Genomic DNA, 17028 nt, shown 5'->3' with positions numbered 1-17028 from the left:
TTATTTAATTCTATCAGAGTCTTCCACAGGAAGAATCTAAATGTAGCTTCAATTTTGTTTTTTCCCCCCAAAATTTCCATATAAAAAACAGGAAAAAAAATTTTAATTTGAAAGATACTGTGGTGCTTTTGGAGTTGCCATTTAGCAGCTAAATAATCAAACATTCAAGATAGGAGAACTTCTGATGAAGAGTCATCCCTAAATAACATTATTCAATCATCTATTTTCCAAAACAAGGGCCTGATTCTCTTCATTTACATTGGTGAATATCAGGATTAACACCACTGACTTCCATGGAGGTACATTAGTTTAAAATGAGAGCAGAATTAAACTGAGCATTTTTCTAAATGAGCTAGGGCTTATGAAACTGAATTTCCAATTAGACTGAATGTAGAAAGACTTGGGACAGTTGGGTACTCTGGGACTAACTGGTTCTAGAAAACACAACACTGAGGTAGGCTATTTCAATACTTAAGTTCCACCTAGTGGACAAAATTGCAAGGGTCTTCGTTTGTGACAATTTATAGCAGTTTGCTTGCAGTTACACCAATACAAAGAGTGGGAGAAAAATACAACAAAGATGATACATTTATAATGAGTAACTATCGTGATGGATCGCTTTCTTAACACCAATCCATGCTTTTCATAAAGCTATTTAGCATTATCCTTCTGGAAGATTTAAATTAGGATATAAGATCACAACTGGTTAATTCTTTACACTGCTGTTTCCAGCAAATCAGAACCTTAAAGAAATGGAGGATGGCAAAACCACATGCTTCCAATGAGAATATTTTTCTAGTTTATGAGCCGAAATAACCAGCTAGAAAACTTATTGTATATAATAAAGATATGATGAAACAATTGCACACAAATTATTAAAAATGTATCTTATCTCAGCTTCATTCTCCCCCTGCATCCAAATTACAAAGGCTGTAATACATCTAAACCTATATACTGTACTCCCAGTATAAATACCAGGGACTGATCAGGACTAAACCAACTCAAGCCCACCATGCAAGGTGTATATACATAAAAGCGTGAAGTTGCATAAAATTTATTTTTTCCACCTGTTTTTACATCATTCCCTTTAAATTCTTACATGTCTGCAACATATAATTCCACAGAACAATAAATAATTTGCATTCATTTTTCTCTTGAATCAAAGGTATTTACATCTTTTTTTTAACTAAATGACAGGTACAAAACATTGGCATCTCAATAAATATCATTTTGCCACCAGAATCCATTTCCCCATACAACTGAAAAGGTTTTAAAGGCATAGAAGCACACAAGTTTTATTAGGCAACGGTAATGGGCCATCTTAGCAAAGGTGAAGAACCCAGGATTTCATGCAGGTTAAAGGCTTGAATTCTTAATAAGAGTTAAGGATCTGGTCCATCAACACTGAAGTCAATGGAAAGACTTCAGTGAGCACTGGTTGGGCCCCAGATGTGCAGCTGGGTGGGCAAGTAGAACTCCCTCTGAAGTTCTGAGAGGGCAAATAGCTCATGATGGTGATTTGTGCAGTTAGCTTGTTTGCACACATGGCTGTGACAAGTGCATGTGAGAATTAGCTGTGTATTTTGCACCCAACTCTGCAGCAGCCATTACAAAAACAAAAACACCCCTAAACCTTAAGTCTTGAATTTTAAAAAAGCCAAAGGGGTTGAGGCACCTCTTTTAGGTGCCTTTGAAAACCCCAGCCTAACCTCTTAAAACAGCAATAGTCTCCCACTGGAGTTACAAATAGGTTTAAGTGAGTTTGCAATGAGATTTTATGGGGTTACATTAGTTCAGTAGACTATAGAAAAGTAGAGGGTTTGGTGCTGCTCCTTCTGGCTCTACAGCAGCTGTAGCACTTAAATATAGTGTTCCCACAGCTGTGGTGACACAAATGCTGTCACTCTTACAGCTAATACAATTTTGGTGAGATAAAATACTATATAGGTTCTAGCTGTTACTGTTGAACAAACAGCATGTTAATTTTCAGCTGCATTCTAAACAAAGGAAAAGAGATGGCTTTTAAGAGAAATAGGACAATAGTTTTTATTGGGGTGGGGTGGGGGAAGAGGCGTGTGTGTGTGTGTGGCTATAAGCAATGAAATGCAAGAAACAAAATCTCCCTCCTATTTAAAAAAAAGCATGAGAACACACCTTTAGTTAGTTACATCAGTGATTCAAAAATGAACTTCTTATGAAATATAGGCTATTGTGGTACCAACTGCAAAGGGAAATAGAGCACTGATAAGAGATGTTTCTAAAGTAAGCATGGGAAGCAAAAGCAAGTGATGAAGCACATACTGCTGTCTCCTATATTATTCGTAGAATAGCCCCATAACATGGAAGTTACATAAACTGCTACTATTCACAAATATAAAGAAGTTGCTAAACAAGACACATACTTATTAAAAGGTCTGTTATTCCAAATAAGCATAAAATTCAAGTATAACAGAGGAAAAGATGTACTGTAACCTAAACTTCCAGTATGGCATCTATTTACTATGTGCTGTAAATACAAACATCTGAATGAAAATCTGCTTTTAAAAAACATATGGGGAAATAGTTTACAGACAAAGTGCTAAACTTAAAAAAATATAACAATCATACCTCCCCTGAACCTAGTGTTTGTAAGTGGCAGTTTTGCTTTTTTTTTTTTTTATTGCTTTAAAAAAAAATAAAGTATACCCAGTGAGAAATACTTCCTAGATTTACAACCCTGTGTCAGAAACTAGCTGTAAAGGAACAAGGCTACACCCCTCTAACATAATGCTAAAGTTGATAATCCCACCATTGCTAATATGAGTTCCTTATTAAGGTTATGAAGCCATTAAATATTACTGAAATTGCAATTCACTCTCATTCTTGGTATAAGTTATGATTTTGCCAATATGGTCCATTTAGTGTAAACTGCATTTACTTGAGGAGACAAGTGAATTCTAACTTATACTTTCCAAATATTTACATACAGTAGCATAGCACTGTTATTCTTACTGAACACTTAACTACTAATACACAGCTATTAGGGGCAGGAGTCATTACAAAGATATCTACTGTCATGTATTTTCAAAAGGACAAGAGACTTAATTTGTAAGTCACAACAAGTTGCCAGAACGATGCTTGATTATTACATTTAAAATCACTAAATCAAAACTTTGATCTGGGAAGCCAGCAACAAATGCATGACTGAACCTATCCTGTAACTGCAGCAAATCACTAGGAGAACATGAAGGATCTTTTTGGCGAACAGATGTAATTTACAAAGCTGACAACCCAATTTTTCTACAACAAAGCTTTTCAGACACGGCTTTTCTTCTCTGAAGCAAATTGTAGAAAACCACAGAACAGAGCCTCCCCTGATAAAAACCTGTATTTAAAAAAGAAGAAGAGTGGAAATATTTTGCTGGGAAAAGTTTGTGAGGGGATGTGGGAAGGTGAATTTTAAAAAAATATTGTTAACTCGAATACAGCAGCTAGCTATTTTTTTTAATAAACAACCCAGCAAGAAAGAGAGGATGCCATTGAGTATTCTGCTTTTATGGGGTACCAGAGAAAAGACATATCATAGCCATGTAGCACAAAAGAAAAGCCACTGTTTTATCTTAACAAGTGCTTGCTCTTCTTATTCCTCTAAAAGAGCTAACAGACCTTGAAACATAAGACTCTAAATCAAGTATGTAGAAAGGATACCATTGTAGCCAGTAGTGCTGGAGGCTACATTTCCCATCTTCCACTGCAGTCTAAAACATTTATTCATCCACTATCAAAATGGTCATACATAGAACTACTGAATGGTAAGGACCTGGTATTTCCCGCAATGGCATGAGAAGGAACAAAGGAGCAAGGAGGGTACAAAAGGGCTCTAGAACACATAGCAGGGGTGAAAAGAGCCAACAGTGCAGGCTCCCTTTTCCCTTGGCTCCTGGCAGCCCCTTCAGGTCAATTCAGTGTGGTGACAGCACTGTCAATTCAGAGAATGTGAAGGTAGAGAGCATGGCATGCTCTCTTCTGAGCCCAGTAGGTTTCCCATCAGGAACTCTAGTATGAACTTCATGCTCTTTGAGCCCTGTTGGAGGAACAGGGCCATTGGCAACATGGCTCGAAAGAGGAACAAGCTGTCAGGAAGAGGGGGAGATCCAGGAAGATTTCCACTTATGTAGATAACCCAGAATCCACAAGGCGGAAATCAATATACTTCAACTGATCCTTTGGTTCTGCAGAATGGAAAAGCAGCAGATTTTGACTCACTCACTCTGGGAATATCCTAGATACTGCTTCAATTCATGCTCCTGGTTTCTCCAGGAGATGGTTCTTTGAAAACAATGACAGGTCATAAGGGCTTTTGCAGAGCATCTGCATGCATCTCCTCCTGCTTCTCCGACATTTATGTGATGAAATGAACAACAGACACCCGCTCCTTTCAAGGTTGCTAAAGTGTTTGGAACTTGCACTACTTGGTCTTTGTTGGACCCAAATGTATCCAGGGTAGCCATGTCATGCAGCATGTTCTTCGGAGAGATTAGATTTCCTAGTGCAAGTGAGACAACTAAGTAATGCTAGGGTTTTCTGGAGCTGATAATCCAAAACACAGAGGTGCAAGCCACTGCCCACTACAGATCTCTTTTTAAACACTGCTCCAATTCTGCATTCAAGTTTGTAAGCCAGAAAATTTTATTTATCATTTGAATGCTTGCGAAAGTGCCAGATCTGCAGCAATGGAAACAAAAGTTGGCAACGCATCGAAGACGTACACTTATGGCAGAGAGGGCCTGCCCCGCTGCTCCCCACATGAGCACAATTTACAAACACTGCAAGGGGAGTTCAGGGTATTTGGATCGGTCATTGCTGGCCTCCCTGCTGACCCGGCCAATAAGGGTGCTTAGTTCCAGTTATGATGGTGGTTTTTATGATGTGGATTCTGCTTCACTAGAGCTGGATGGACAGAGACCACACAACTCATTTATCACAGACTAAACAGTTATTAGATAAATGTCACTGACACTGACAGTGGTGGAGGCCTCTATTAGCTCATTGCCATACTTCTAAGCTTTCCAGTCATATATTTAGGTCTCCACCTGCAAGGAATGCTGTATAAATTATGTGGGTCAATGCTTTTTTTAATTAACAAAAACAAACAAACAGAAAACCAAATACACCTCTTCTGGGAATTCTGCTGTTTAAAATAAATGGAAATCTTATTGTGCTTCTCATTAAATAAACTACCATCTTGTGCATGGGCTCAGTTTCTGACTGCTCTCAAACGTATGTCTATTGAGGCAAGTTCCAGTTTTAAACAATGCAAATTCTGTAGTTATCTCAAACTGCCTCTCTTTGTAGGCTGTGTCATGAATGGTGTGTGTAGAGGACTGCCTAGGCTTATTTGCGGCTCATCTTCATTAACTCATCCTAACAGGAAACAGATTTTATGTAACTGTGAAGAGTAGCAGCCCTGTGACCTTTCCTTTCAGTCTCCAAGGATTCAAGACACGTCTGCCACATTGTCTGCAGAATAGGATGAGTCTCTTATGCTGTCAACACATTCAAAAGCCGATCAGCTGCAAGTTTCCTTCCAAAAGGCTTTGCTTGAATTTAGGTAATTTGCTCCTATAACATAACCACATAATGTAGCTATTTGTATATCATCAGCTCCTTTTAACAAAAAGCACAAAAGCTAAACAAAATGGAATTTTCCCTTTTTTGGATGATATTTCTCAATGTGCATTAGCTGATGGAAATCATCAAAACACACTAGATTTTCTACATTCAGATCCTTCATTTTGATTGAAGGAAAAACTCAACTAGTCAGGTTTTCAATTATGTATAGATCTGTTTCAACACTGGAACTCTACAATCAAAACAGCATGACATCACCCAGTAGTCAGCTGTTGGTAATACAGTACATCACCTATTTTAAGGGACTCCCCAAGACGCACAAAAACTAGCTCTACCTGAATTGAAAAGATAAATAATAATATAAAAATATAACACAATGCAAGGAACATCACAGACATTTAAACTAAAAAACAAAACAAAACATCTATCCTGTATAAACTTCAAGGTCATTTAGCAGCTTTCAGGTACTCTGATCTCACATGAGAAACCAATCATCATTGAAGTTACATGCATTTGACCACAATGAAGTAAGACAAAGACTGAACAAACTATCAAGTGCCCTACACCTCCCCAGAAGACTCTATTTACTGTTAGGTTTTAATGTACTGCAGTCCTTAGTCTTAGTCTTTTTCATTAAAGCAGCACATAATATTGATAACTGCATAATCTTATCGGACATAGTTCTTACAATGACAAATACATGATTTCTGTCTCTCCGCAGTGTGCAAAATTAGTCTCTGCTCTGTAGACCGAGCAGCTCTATGACGTGAGCTTTGAGTAGCTTGGGGGAGAGAATCTTCGCCTCAGGTACTTCAGGACGTAGAGGGGAAGGCAGCTCACTAGAGTGATGACTGTGACCTTCCACAAGAACGACAAGGTTGCAATGAAGTAAACATCTGCAAGGAAAAAGCACAGAAGCAATGGAGATGGGCTGCAGACTGAAGTCAGAATTGCATTGCGTGGGGAGGATCAAAGGTCAAAGTGAAAGCTTCAAGGGGGTGGAAAATGCAGCCCAGTAAAGCTTCGGAACAGCTGCCTCCTCACACACACACACACAAAACAGCATTTTTGCTCCCTTTTTTTGGTTTTTTTTTTCTAAACCAATGCAATTTCTGTTCCCCAACCACCTCTTGCTCTCCTCCTTTCTCGTTCATGAAGGATACATCTTTCTCCCTAACACACTGCTCATCTCATTTCAATACGGGATTTTGTCTAGACAGACAATTATGGACATAAACCCGGTTTGAAATATTGAAATCCTTCACGCCCTCTGGCAAAATGAACTACATTAGCTTCCTTTAAAGGGTCTCCAGATGGATTTTAAGCTCTGGGAGTTCTTTTTCTTTAATTCGCTAGTAGTGCTGAATATGAATTATCTCTGTTCATTTAGATATCATGCAGCATCTCCTTTTACATTATATAATCACAGAAGCACTATGGATATATTTGAAGTTCATTCAAAGATGAGCCACAATACTCTTGTGTAACAGATAGCCTTATTGCACATGGAGGCTTTGAACCAAGGAAATGAGAGGGCTGTTTTATTCTGCAGCAGCATATCATCCTGGGAGTTTGCAAGGCTTTCTGGGGGAAGTAGTGACATCTTGTGGTCCCTGATAGTACACTGAAACACACTGCAGGGATCTGATATTTAACAGACTGACTGCCCAGGGAAATGTGGAATTCATTATCTGTTTTCTTCTAGCATGTGAGATGTGTCTTCCATTTAGACAAATGAAAATATAAAACAAAAGTCCAAATGAAATCAAGAAATTGAGACAAGTTTTAGTGAGTCAACTACTACATCCAGCTAATGGACATGCTCTTCCACTCCAGCAACAGAGGGTGATGCTTTTACATTCAGAGGTCTCAGGTTCAATCAGCACAGATGACCCAATCAAGTGGTGTCTTGTGTGGGGATCTGAACTGTTGCGAAGCCCTGAAGGCCAGGATGAGACTCCCGGGCCAATGTGTAACATATTGGCCAAGTGTGTCTTTGTCTCTCTCTAGTGGCTGGACTGTGTAATGAAATCTGAGAGTCTGCTACTGCCTTCAAGCTAATGGATCTGGTCCCTGAGCTAACCTACTGTAAGTTATCCCATCGGCAGTTGTGAGCCCAATTTATGCCCTTATCCTCTTGTTAAGCATGTAAACATTTGACTAGAAGACCTGAAGAAAAAGAAGATATTTAACCTTACCAATAAACTCATGTAAGAAGACCAGAGAGGCTATGTAGCAGGAGAGGCTAAGCAACTCTGCCACTATCATGAGCCAGTGCCACGTCTGGATTGTTAATGCCACCATCAATAACTCAGTAAGAATCAGGGATGTGAAGGAAATGGCCACAATGTGGACAAATTCAGACTCAAACAGCAGAAGAGCTCCGTACATGATGATACTACCTGTGAGGAAGAAAGAAGGAGAGAGGCTGGATATCTTGCTGCTAAACATCAATCTAAGTTCTAAACATCAGTCTCAGTCCTGAAAGAGCAGAAACATAAGGTCACCTCTTAAGACAGTTTGCAATGGCTTTTGATAATGCATATTGGACAGTAAATCAGTTATTTATGACATGTCATTAAGAAGATAAAATAACTTCTGTGCAATGAGTAAGAGACACTACACAGGTGGTCAATGTTTCATAGGGGCATGTCAGATTTACATATGTGGAAATATGAAGTATATTATTTTAGCTACTGTCATATCACTTGAAGATTATGGTGATCTATTTGTCCTTCCAGAAAAAGAAGCACAGTCACTACTCAAAAGAGAAGACAAATATCAAACACTTGTAACTTCTCCTGTGCTGCCCTGAAGTCCAGATGGAAGCACAAGGTGTACGGACGCTGAGTGCATATAGTTAGGTTTTCTGTGCCCTCTTTGGACCAAGTTCTCCACCCTAAACAAGCACAAATTAAAGTGGCATTAATGAAGCATTATTTTGGGCCCCTATTCCAGCTGGGCTGGAAAGCTCATACAACTCCCTGCCCAGCCACCTGCACAAATAATTAATGTCAGCAGCATGAGTAATTGGCACCAACATCCATCACATGCTAGTTTCTGAGGGAAACCCTTTCAGGGACTAGAGCCTGAGCCACAAAGTTCAGATCCAGCTCTGAACTCTCCAGCGTTTGGCGCTGTTCAGTTTGGGTCAGGCACACCACTGCTTGCAACTAGTCTAATTGTTTAGCCTGCTGCTTTCTAGTCATTTAGCACAGTAGATATGAAGTCACTTTAACCAAATACTGTAACAGCATAGTGGCCTCATCTGAGAAGGAACTTTTCCCCAATGCATCATCCTCTGGCTTTGACTTTCCACCACTTGTGAACTTTCTATAAATGTCTTGGCTTTGCCATAGTATTTATATAGCAACAGGAGACCATTATTCCTGCCATAGCATTCTACTGTATTAGACTCATCCCCTGAAATCTAACAGAGGATTTATATTGCTGCTCCCACTCCCCATTTAAGGATGGCAATGTCATTTAAAACTGCTGATTTTGGCACATTTCTTTCTGCTTCTGTCGATAAAGGAGTTTTGGAAAATATCATTTTGTCACAGGATCGTTATGGCCATTTTAATCTATACAACCTCAACACTATATGTACATGTGTTGCATGCTTCCTTAGCTAATAGCAACAGAAATCACTTGTGCTTGAGCTTCTCTCTTTCTTTTTTAAACCCACAGGCTGACTTCCGAGGAGCTAAACCAATGGGTGCATCCAAACTTGAAACAAATATAGGGTAACCAAAGCAGTTTTGTTAATAGCTTCTAGCAACTTGAGGATAAAAGCCCAGATAAAGTGCAAGTTATTTGATCTCAAGAACTAGAACCTTCTTCAGATTCTTCACTACCAGAAAGGGTCATTTCCTTGGCTGGGAATAAGCCAATCGTCTCAGCTAGGTAGTAACCAGGACTGGGACTATTATGACTAATTGATGATAATGTGTTTATATAGCAGTTTCCTTTCATAGATTTAAAAACAAAGGCAAGTGTCATTAACTTTATTTTACAGGTGGGATACCGGAAGGGGGGTAAGGTGGAGACTTGCCCAGTGTCAAAAAGCAGATCAATGGCCACAGTGGGAACAGACCCCAAATCTCCTGACTCATATGCTGTCTCCTATCATGACCCAGTACTTCAAAATATTGGTAAGCCACTTGCTACAAATGTTTAGTTTTAAGTGATTTTTTTTTTGCATTAGTAAGATGGTTGCTGTCATTGTTCTGATGCAAGGAATGGCTATTTTCACCCTATCCTAAAGGGTTGTTATTCCAGCAATATTCTACTTTTGATAATACAGCAGGACAGCTATATAATTTCTGACAGGTACGGGAACGCTATGAGAAAAAAAGGTGCAGTTTCTTACCTTGATAGATACTTATCAAAACCCATATTAAAAATGTTTTATATGACAACGGTCGCCCCTATAAAGAAAAAGAAAGACAGCTAGTATGACTTTTGAAAACTAATTTATAGATGATCAAGCAACTCTGACATAAATCTAAAATAGATGGTTTAAAGGTGATCGGGAAAGGGAAGAAAACTGATGTATTTTTTGTGCTTCTTCATGGTGCATAATAGGCATTTGACTATACTGTCACAATTATTTTGGTATAAACAGTGCTTCATATCAATATAGCTATTCCTGTATGGGAATGGGAATAAACTATGTTTTGGTATAGGGTTACCAGTATAAATGCATCCACACTAGGGGAATTCTGGGTATAAGTAAAAATGTAAAAAAATAAAAATCACTCTTCTAACTGACAAAGCAGTACAAAACACTGTGTGTAGACCAGGCCTAAGGATGGTTGGAGAATTAGTGTTTATGACCCTCAGGACCATATGAGAGTGAAACCCAGATGGAGATGGGAGGCGACTTATTCAGACTGTTGGAAAACACTCACTATGCTTCTGTTGGATTCTGTTTAATGGAAATTCTTGGGGGAAAAGGATGTCTTTGTGAAGAATCAGCTCACCCTTCCCTTCAATTAAGGATGTTTCTACTCCACATACCCAAATCATTCAAACAGTTCTCCAGAAAAATAAAAGAGCGGCAAGACTTGGCATTCCTCACATTTCTAAGGTAAAAATCAAATCAAGTGGACTTCTCTTTTCTTTTTTTTAAACAAAGAAAACTCTTTCAGGCCTCCTGTACATATCATAAAGCAGCAAAAACAGCACAAAACCAATCTTTTGTTCTCTTTTTAGGTCACCTGTAAGGCAAGTCTCCATGCAAGAAACCATCTGAATTACTGTCTTTGAATAGATCATAAGCAAAGTAGAGCTAATCAGAATTTTCCAACAGAACAGATTTCAATGGAAAATACTGATTTGACCAACAATTAACCCATTTAATGGGAACACATCAATTTCAACAACATTTTCAACAGAATCAGGGGAGGATAGCTCAGTGGTTTGAGCATTGGCCTGCTAAATCCAGGGTTGTGAGTTCAATTCTTGAGGGGGCCATTTAGGGATCTGGGGCAAACATCTATATGGGGATTGATCCTGCTTTGAGCAGAGGGTTAGACTAGATGACCTCCTGAGGTCGCTTTCAACCCTGATATTCTGTGATCCTATGAAAGGAGGAGGCGGTGGGTTTTCCTCCTAAAGCTCATGTCATTCTGTACCCACAGCACAATGCTCGGTCCCTGTCACTTTCTCCCCTTCTCACAGCTTCAGTATGGTGGTGGGTGAGTTCCTGCTCCATCCCATCTTCATGTCATCAGGGCCCACCACCAGTGGAAGTGAGAAGCCATGATGAGAGGTGGGGGGACACAGAGACTGAGGACAAGTGGTGGAGGTTTCATGTTCCAAAATCAGAATATTTCTTTTTTGTGGGAAATTCTGAGGTCTGATATTTCATTCTGATTTGAAAGGAAACAAAATTTCAAACATTCAGAATTTCCCACAGGATGGAAATTCTATTTTCTGGCCCGTTCCAGTAAGCAGCTAACTGTTAAACACAACGAGGTCTGAGAAAATAAAAATAAGTTAAAATTGTAAATAGAATTTTGCCACTTGACAACTGTACTTTTAGAGTCATACGATAAAGTACCATGTCTATGGATATTGTGTTTGGTTTGTCTCTCTGAAAGCCAGTTCCAAATCAAACCAAAGATTATATATGGAGCAGATGGAACAGAAACAGAATAAGATCTACTGGACCTTAAGAAGATCTTTGTAGAGCTCTGGATACAACATAGCAACCTCAGATTTGACATCCTTGTCTAAGACCAGAGAGAAGACTGGAAACATTGTATAGATTGTGGAATACCTGAGCAGAACAATACAGGAGACATCAATAGGGCACATATTGTTTAAACCATAAAAATCAATACACAAGTCTTCAAAAAAGAAATATATGCTGCTCCTTGCATCTCAGTAATAGTCACATAATAAACTCAGAACTGGAACACAGACCTGTATGCACAGCAGAAAAACTGCAACATTTACTACTTTAAATTTATGAATAGAATCATTCCTAAATGGAAGCTGCAGGTATTGTAACAAATGTTACACATTTTCCAATAGTTTTTACTCCTTTTAGAGATGGAACTATTTCAGTGCTGGATTTGACTATGTAATTCAGTTCAGAGGGTTGGGCTGTTTTTTTCTTTTTTTTAAAACATGTATCTGAAAGCATGAGCAAATGTATATTATGCAAGCACAAAGACACTGGCATAGCAACTTAGGTAGTATGGGTGAGATTTGGGGCTATGCTTCTCAAAGCCCAGAGGAAGGAGGAGGATTAAGGTGACTTTAAGCCACCTTTATGCTCAGAGGGGGATAAAAGGGTCCCTCAGCAGGCTATGTCTGTGACAGAGCCTGTGCCTAGCTTCCTATGGGTAGTACTGCAGCCCAGAATCTCCACAGCACTATGTGCTGCAGCCTCACCCTTGCCACACCCCTGTGTCGCGGCTCTTAAAGACATCACTAGAAGACAACCTGCTCCTCAGTTCCACAACCAGGGGAATTCTTCCTTGGCCAGATCCAGGGCTTTTAGAGCCCCTTTACTCTACCTGGCCTTTTACCATTACCTACAGGGCCTGGAACAGGGATGAGAGTCTCTCTCCAGTTTCTGATGTGGCATTTGCTGTAGGCATCAATACAGAACACTACTGAGTACTTACCAGTACACGTACTAAGGAGATTTGCATATTTCTGATAAACTTTCACACGTATCACTTTTCAGATAGGAATCTATTCACTTTGCACATGGTTTTCATATTTTTTTCTGAACAGTTTTGCTCTTACCCAATAATGAGGAAGCCCTGATAGAGAGGAACTGACGCAAAGTAAAACACCGACGAGAAGACAGCCTAGCAAAGAAAAGAAAAGAACTGTCAGGCTTCAAAAGCTGCAGTGTATGTTATATTTGATAAAGCCTACTTTAGCCAAACTGAAAAGTATTTGCAGTAGACTGAAATTTCTTGAGATGAAGACAGGAGACTATAATATCCGTTCCCTTGACTCCTGCACAAACTGGGATGAAGGAGAATGTTTAACAGCAAACTGTGAAGAACTGAACCCCTTTGGTAAACTTCTCTTTACATAATCCCACAAAAAGAGAGGTTGGAGTGTTCCATCTAAAGCCTGCTGTTTCCATCCAGATGTCCTAAAGGACAGGTGTTTCGATATGTGTAGCTAACCCTCTGGAATTAGAAGGAATGTTTTCATAATGTAAAACGCATTAGCACTTAGTGATGGAGACAAAGGACAGAGGCAAACTCCAGCATGGACTTTTGATCTCAGAATGGGGATGGTACCTGCATTCTCAAAACCAGGAATGATACCGTATTTTACTGAAAAGCATCTGTTTAAACAAGATGTACTTGTCAGCAATATTATGGCTTGAAAGAAAAACTTCCAAACAGTAACCCCTGTCACCAAATATGTCCAAGCATCTTGCACTCACGGCTCAGGACAGAATTATGCTCATGAACTCATACGTTTCTTTAAAATCTCTCAGTCTAACACAACCTGTTTGTAGCGGGGTGGATCCCCGATCCTGCCCTGTGGGTTAAAAACAGTCCTAGGAGGGGGCTGTGGCTGGAGAAAGCAGCTTTTAGGCTGGGCTGATTGGGGAAGTGGCTGCAGCGGGGCCATGCCCCAAACAGACTCAGCTGGCCATTTAAAGGCAGAGAAGCCAGGGGCAGACAGAGAGTCTCTCTCTGTTTGTAGAGGGAGATGGGCCTGGCTGCAGGGAGCTAGACACAAGGTACCTGAGTGAAGCAGGGGTGGGGAAAGGCAGAGAAGCTGAGGAGCTCCAGCCTGGAAAGCCCCAGGATGCGGCCTAGCAGAAGGCCAAGGGGCACTAGGGGTTGCAGAGGGCAGCCCAGGGGTAGGCCAAGGCAGCAGGTCCAAACCCAACCTTGCCAGTGATGAGTAGGCTGATACTGCAGTCTGCCCCAGGTGTGGGGCTAGATGATGACTAGCAGTAGCCTTATACTGAGATGAGGCGGGGATAGTCGGTTGGGGGTTCCCCTGGGAGGGGGAGACCCAGAACTGTGGGGGCACTGCCAGGGGGCAGCACCCAGGTAAAGGGGCACAGGGGTCCAGGGAGGGACATGGGGGCCAGAGGACAGGCAGATCACTGGCCTGCAGAGGGCACTCCAGAGCCGGAACAAGCTAATTCCCAGAACAGACCAGCAGGAGGGCCACAGGGGAGAGTCCGCACGTCTACACTGTTGTTTTTAATCAACTGACAAATACGTATCAATCTTGCTTGCTCAATACTGAAGTTGTGCAAACATGATGAAAAATACCTGAAATTCTGTGAACAGAAAACATATTTTGTCACTGAGGATCCAATTCTTTTTCCCACTGAAGTCAATGGAAGTCAAGCCCTTTCAGCTCAGTCTAGAAAGATGCTGAGCATTTAATGTGGGTAATACATGCTTCAACTCCTAATGAGGTTAGCACCTCCCTAAAGCGCTCAGCACCCTACAGGACTGAACTGATTCAGCAAAGTACCGAACTTTAAGCACATGAGGAGCCCCACTGAACTTGATGGAATGTCTCGTGTGCCTAAAGTTATACCCTCTTAAGTAATTTGCTGAAGAGAGGTTTTAGGAGCCATTTCACACTGAAGAAATACAATATTTTATAACATTGCCATGGAATGACTGTTGTCACATTCACATATATGTGAAATCTCAAAGCTCACATATTTTTTATGCCATCTGTTTTGTGCTCAAAAGAAATTTAAAGTAATATTTTGAAAAAAAAATTGCTGACTGTTCAAAAATGGAAACATCTTTACATGGAGGTGAGCCTCTTCTCATGCAAAAAAAAGTTACCTTCTTTTCAAGTTCAAGCCCACTAAAGTTCCAAAGAGAGCCAGCGGCTGTGCCAAATGTGAAAAGAAAAGCTTGAATTTTGAACTTTTCGCATTCCTCCCCCCAGTCTCACTCAATCTCTCTCTCACACACACACAGACACACACACACAGAGCGCCAAGATGAAATAGTTCATTCACTCCATTTACCTGCATCGTACTGATACACAAGCTTCTGTGGATCACAAACTGGCTGAGAGCGGCAGATCTCTTGTAGCTGTTCCTTCCATGCACCATCAGTAACCGGCCCAGATGTTTAAACTGAGTGATAGAGAAATCTGCTGCAAGAGATGCTTGTTTTCCTTCCTATGTAGGTCAATAAATCAAAAGACCATGAGGTCACAAGATTACATAAGATTAAGAAACACCATTCATGTCAATACATGCCTAAATAGTATTGACAGTAAAAATACCAACTCTGCCCCCCCATATATACATAAATAAAACAGCAATGGATGAGGAAAAACCATTATCTTAGCATCTCTCTTTCCTCCCTCAGCCCCCAGCTGCCTCCCCCATTCCCTGTACCTCCCGCCCCCAACACTCAAGCAACAAATGAAAAGACCATTCAAGGACAATTCCTATTTGGTTTCATGGTTCAAACCCAGAAGGAAGGTGTGTGAATTAGGGTTCACAGCATGCATGTTAGCATGGCACTAACATCACGTACATTACCAGATGCTATATTGGGAACATACCCACTGTCAGTACCACAAGTGCTCCAATGAAAATGTCTGGATGGTAAGTGTACTGCGGTGGCTAGGAGACATAATAGGATATCACCGTTTACTGGGCCAGCAAATGAGTTATAACACAACCTTTTAGGCTCACAAGGTTGCTTTCAAACAGCTTTGATTTTATTTTTTGGCCCATTTCATGCACAGCCTTTATACTGTTTGCAAATGCATTCGTCTTCTTCCAAGATATGTAGGAGTTCTGTACAATAAGTGGTGGGATTCTTGATCCAATGTCACCATTTTCCAGCTACAACTCAGGTGTTTTGAGCATCTATGTATAGCGATGAAGCAAGAATGAAGTAGCCTGTCTGACTATGTAGAAACCTCTAGTACAGGGTAGGCAACCTATGGCACGCATGCCGAAGGCAGCACATAAGCTGATTTTCAGTGGCACTCACACTGCCTGGGTCCTGGCCACTGGTCCGGGGGGCGGGGCTCTGCATTTTAATTTAATTTTAAATGAAGCTTCTTAAACATTTTAAAAACTTTATTTACTTTACATACAACAATAGTTTAGTTATATATTATAGACTTATAGAAAGAGACCTTCTAAAAACATCTGGCATGTGAAAACCTTAAATTAGAGTAAATAAATGAAGACTTGGCACACCACTTCTGAAAGGTTGCCAACCCCTGCTCTAGTATATATCAGAATGAGTTTTGCTAAATGATTGCCCAGTTTACCAAACTATTTTTCATCCTAGCCTGAAAAGGGCCAGTGTTTTTGGCCCGATATCTTTTCTTCTCAAGGCAGCTGCTCTTTCTATGACATGAATCAATAAGGACTCAGTAAAAGGGGCACTTGGAAACCTACCTCTGCATTTATATGACAAGTTGTATCAAATATGACATGTGCTTCATAATCTCACCTTTCCTTCAACCCCAACACCGCAGTCAGCCTCCTGAATCATGCTGACATCATTCCCTCCATCACCTGCATGTTAGAGCACAGAGAAAGGGCAGGGAATATGGTAAGAAAGCCGCTTATTATAGCTACTGAAGGTAGCTGAATCAATAAATTCATAAACTTTACAGTCAGAAAGGACATTAGCCCATGGGGAATTAGAATAAAATCATTTGAGTTGGCATGTTGAAAGCAAGCTAGGAGGAATGGATGCCTTAAATTTTAAATAGGAATTGGGTGTTCAAATGTCTTGCACAATTTTTCATTAATTTGTAGGGTCTTAAGGCCTGCATGGACCACTAGATCATTTAATCTGACCTCCTGTATAACACAGGCCATGAAATTTCATCCAGAATATGGAAGAAAAGTTAGCAGCTTGGCTCAGAATTAGAGCTTCAGAATGAGTGTTGTTGCAGCCGTGTTCGTCC

At 40.3% G+C, this 17028-nt stretch overlaps 1 protein-coding gene across 1 annotated transcript in view; it reads right to left on the bottom strand.

The window, feature by feature from the left end:
• Positions 1 to 1038: 1038 nt before the first annotated feature.
• The window catches only part of ATP9A (ATPase phospholipid transporting 9A (putative)), a 95400-nt gene continuing 79410 nt past the window's right edge, over positions 1039 to 17028 (bottom strand). The window contains 7 exon segments of the mRNA XM_030533435.1: positions 1039 to 6506; positions 7809 to 8012; positions 9983 to 10040; positions 11788 to 11896; positions 12877 to 12941; positions 15110 to 15265; positions 16566 to 16630. Coding sequence (XP_030389295.1) covers positions 6370 to 6506; positions 7809 to 8012; positions 9983 to 10040; positions 11788 to 11896; positions 12877 to 12941; positions 15110 to 15265; positions 16566 to 16630 — 794 coding nt within the window. The 3' untranslated portion in view covers positions 1039 to 6369.

Source organism: Gopherus evgoodei, chromosome 14 (genome assembly GCF_007399415.2).
Source record: "Gopherus evgoodei ecotype Sinaloan lineage chromosome 14, rGopEvg1_v1.p, whole genome shotgun sequence".
NCBI lineage: Eukaryota > Metazoa > Chordata > Testudines > Testudinidae > Gopherus > Gopherus evgoodei.
This window is presented reverse-complemented; position numbering and strand designations above follow the sequence as displayed.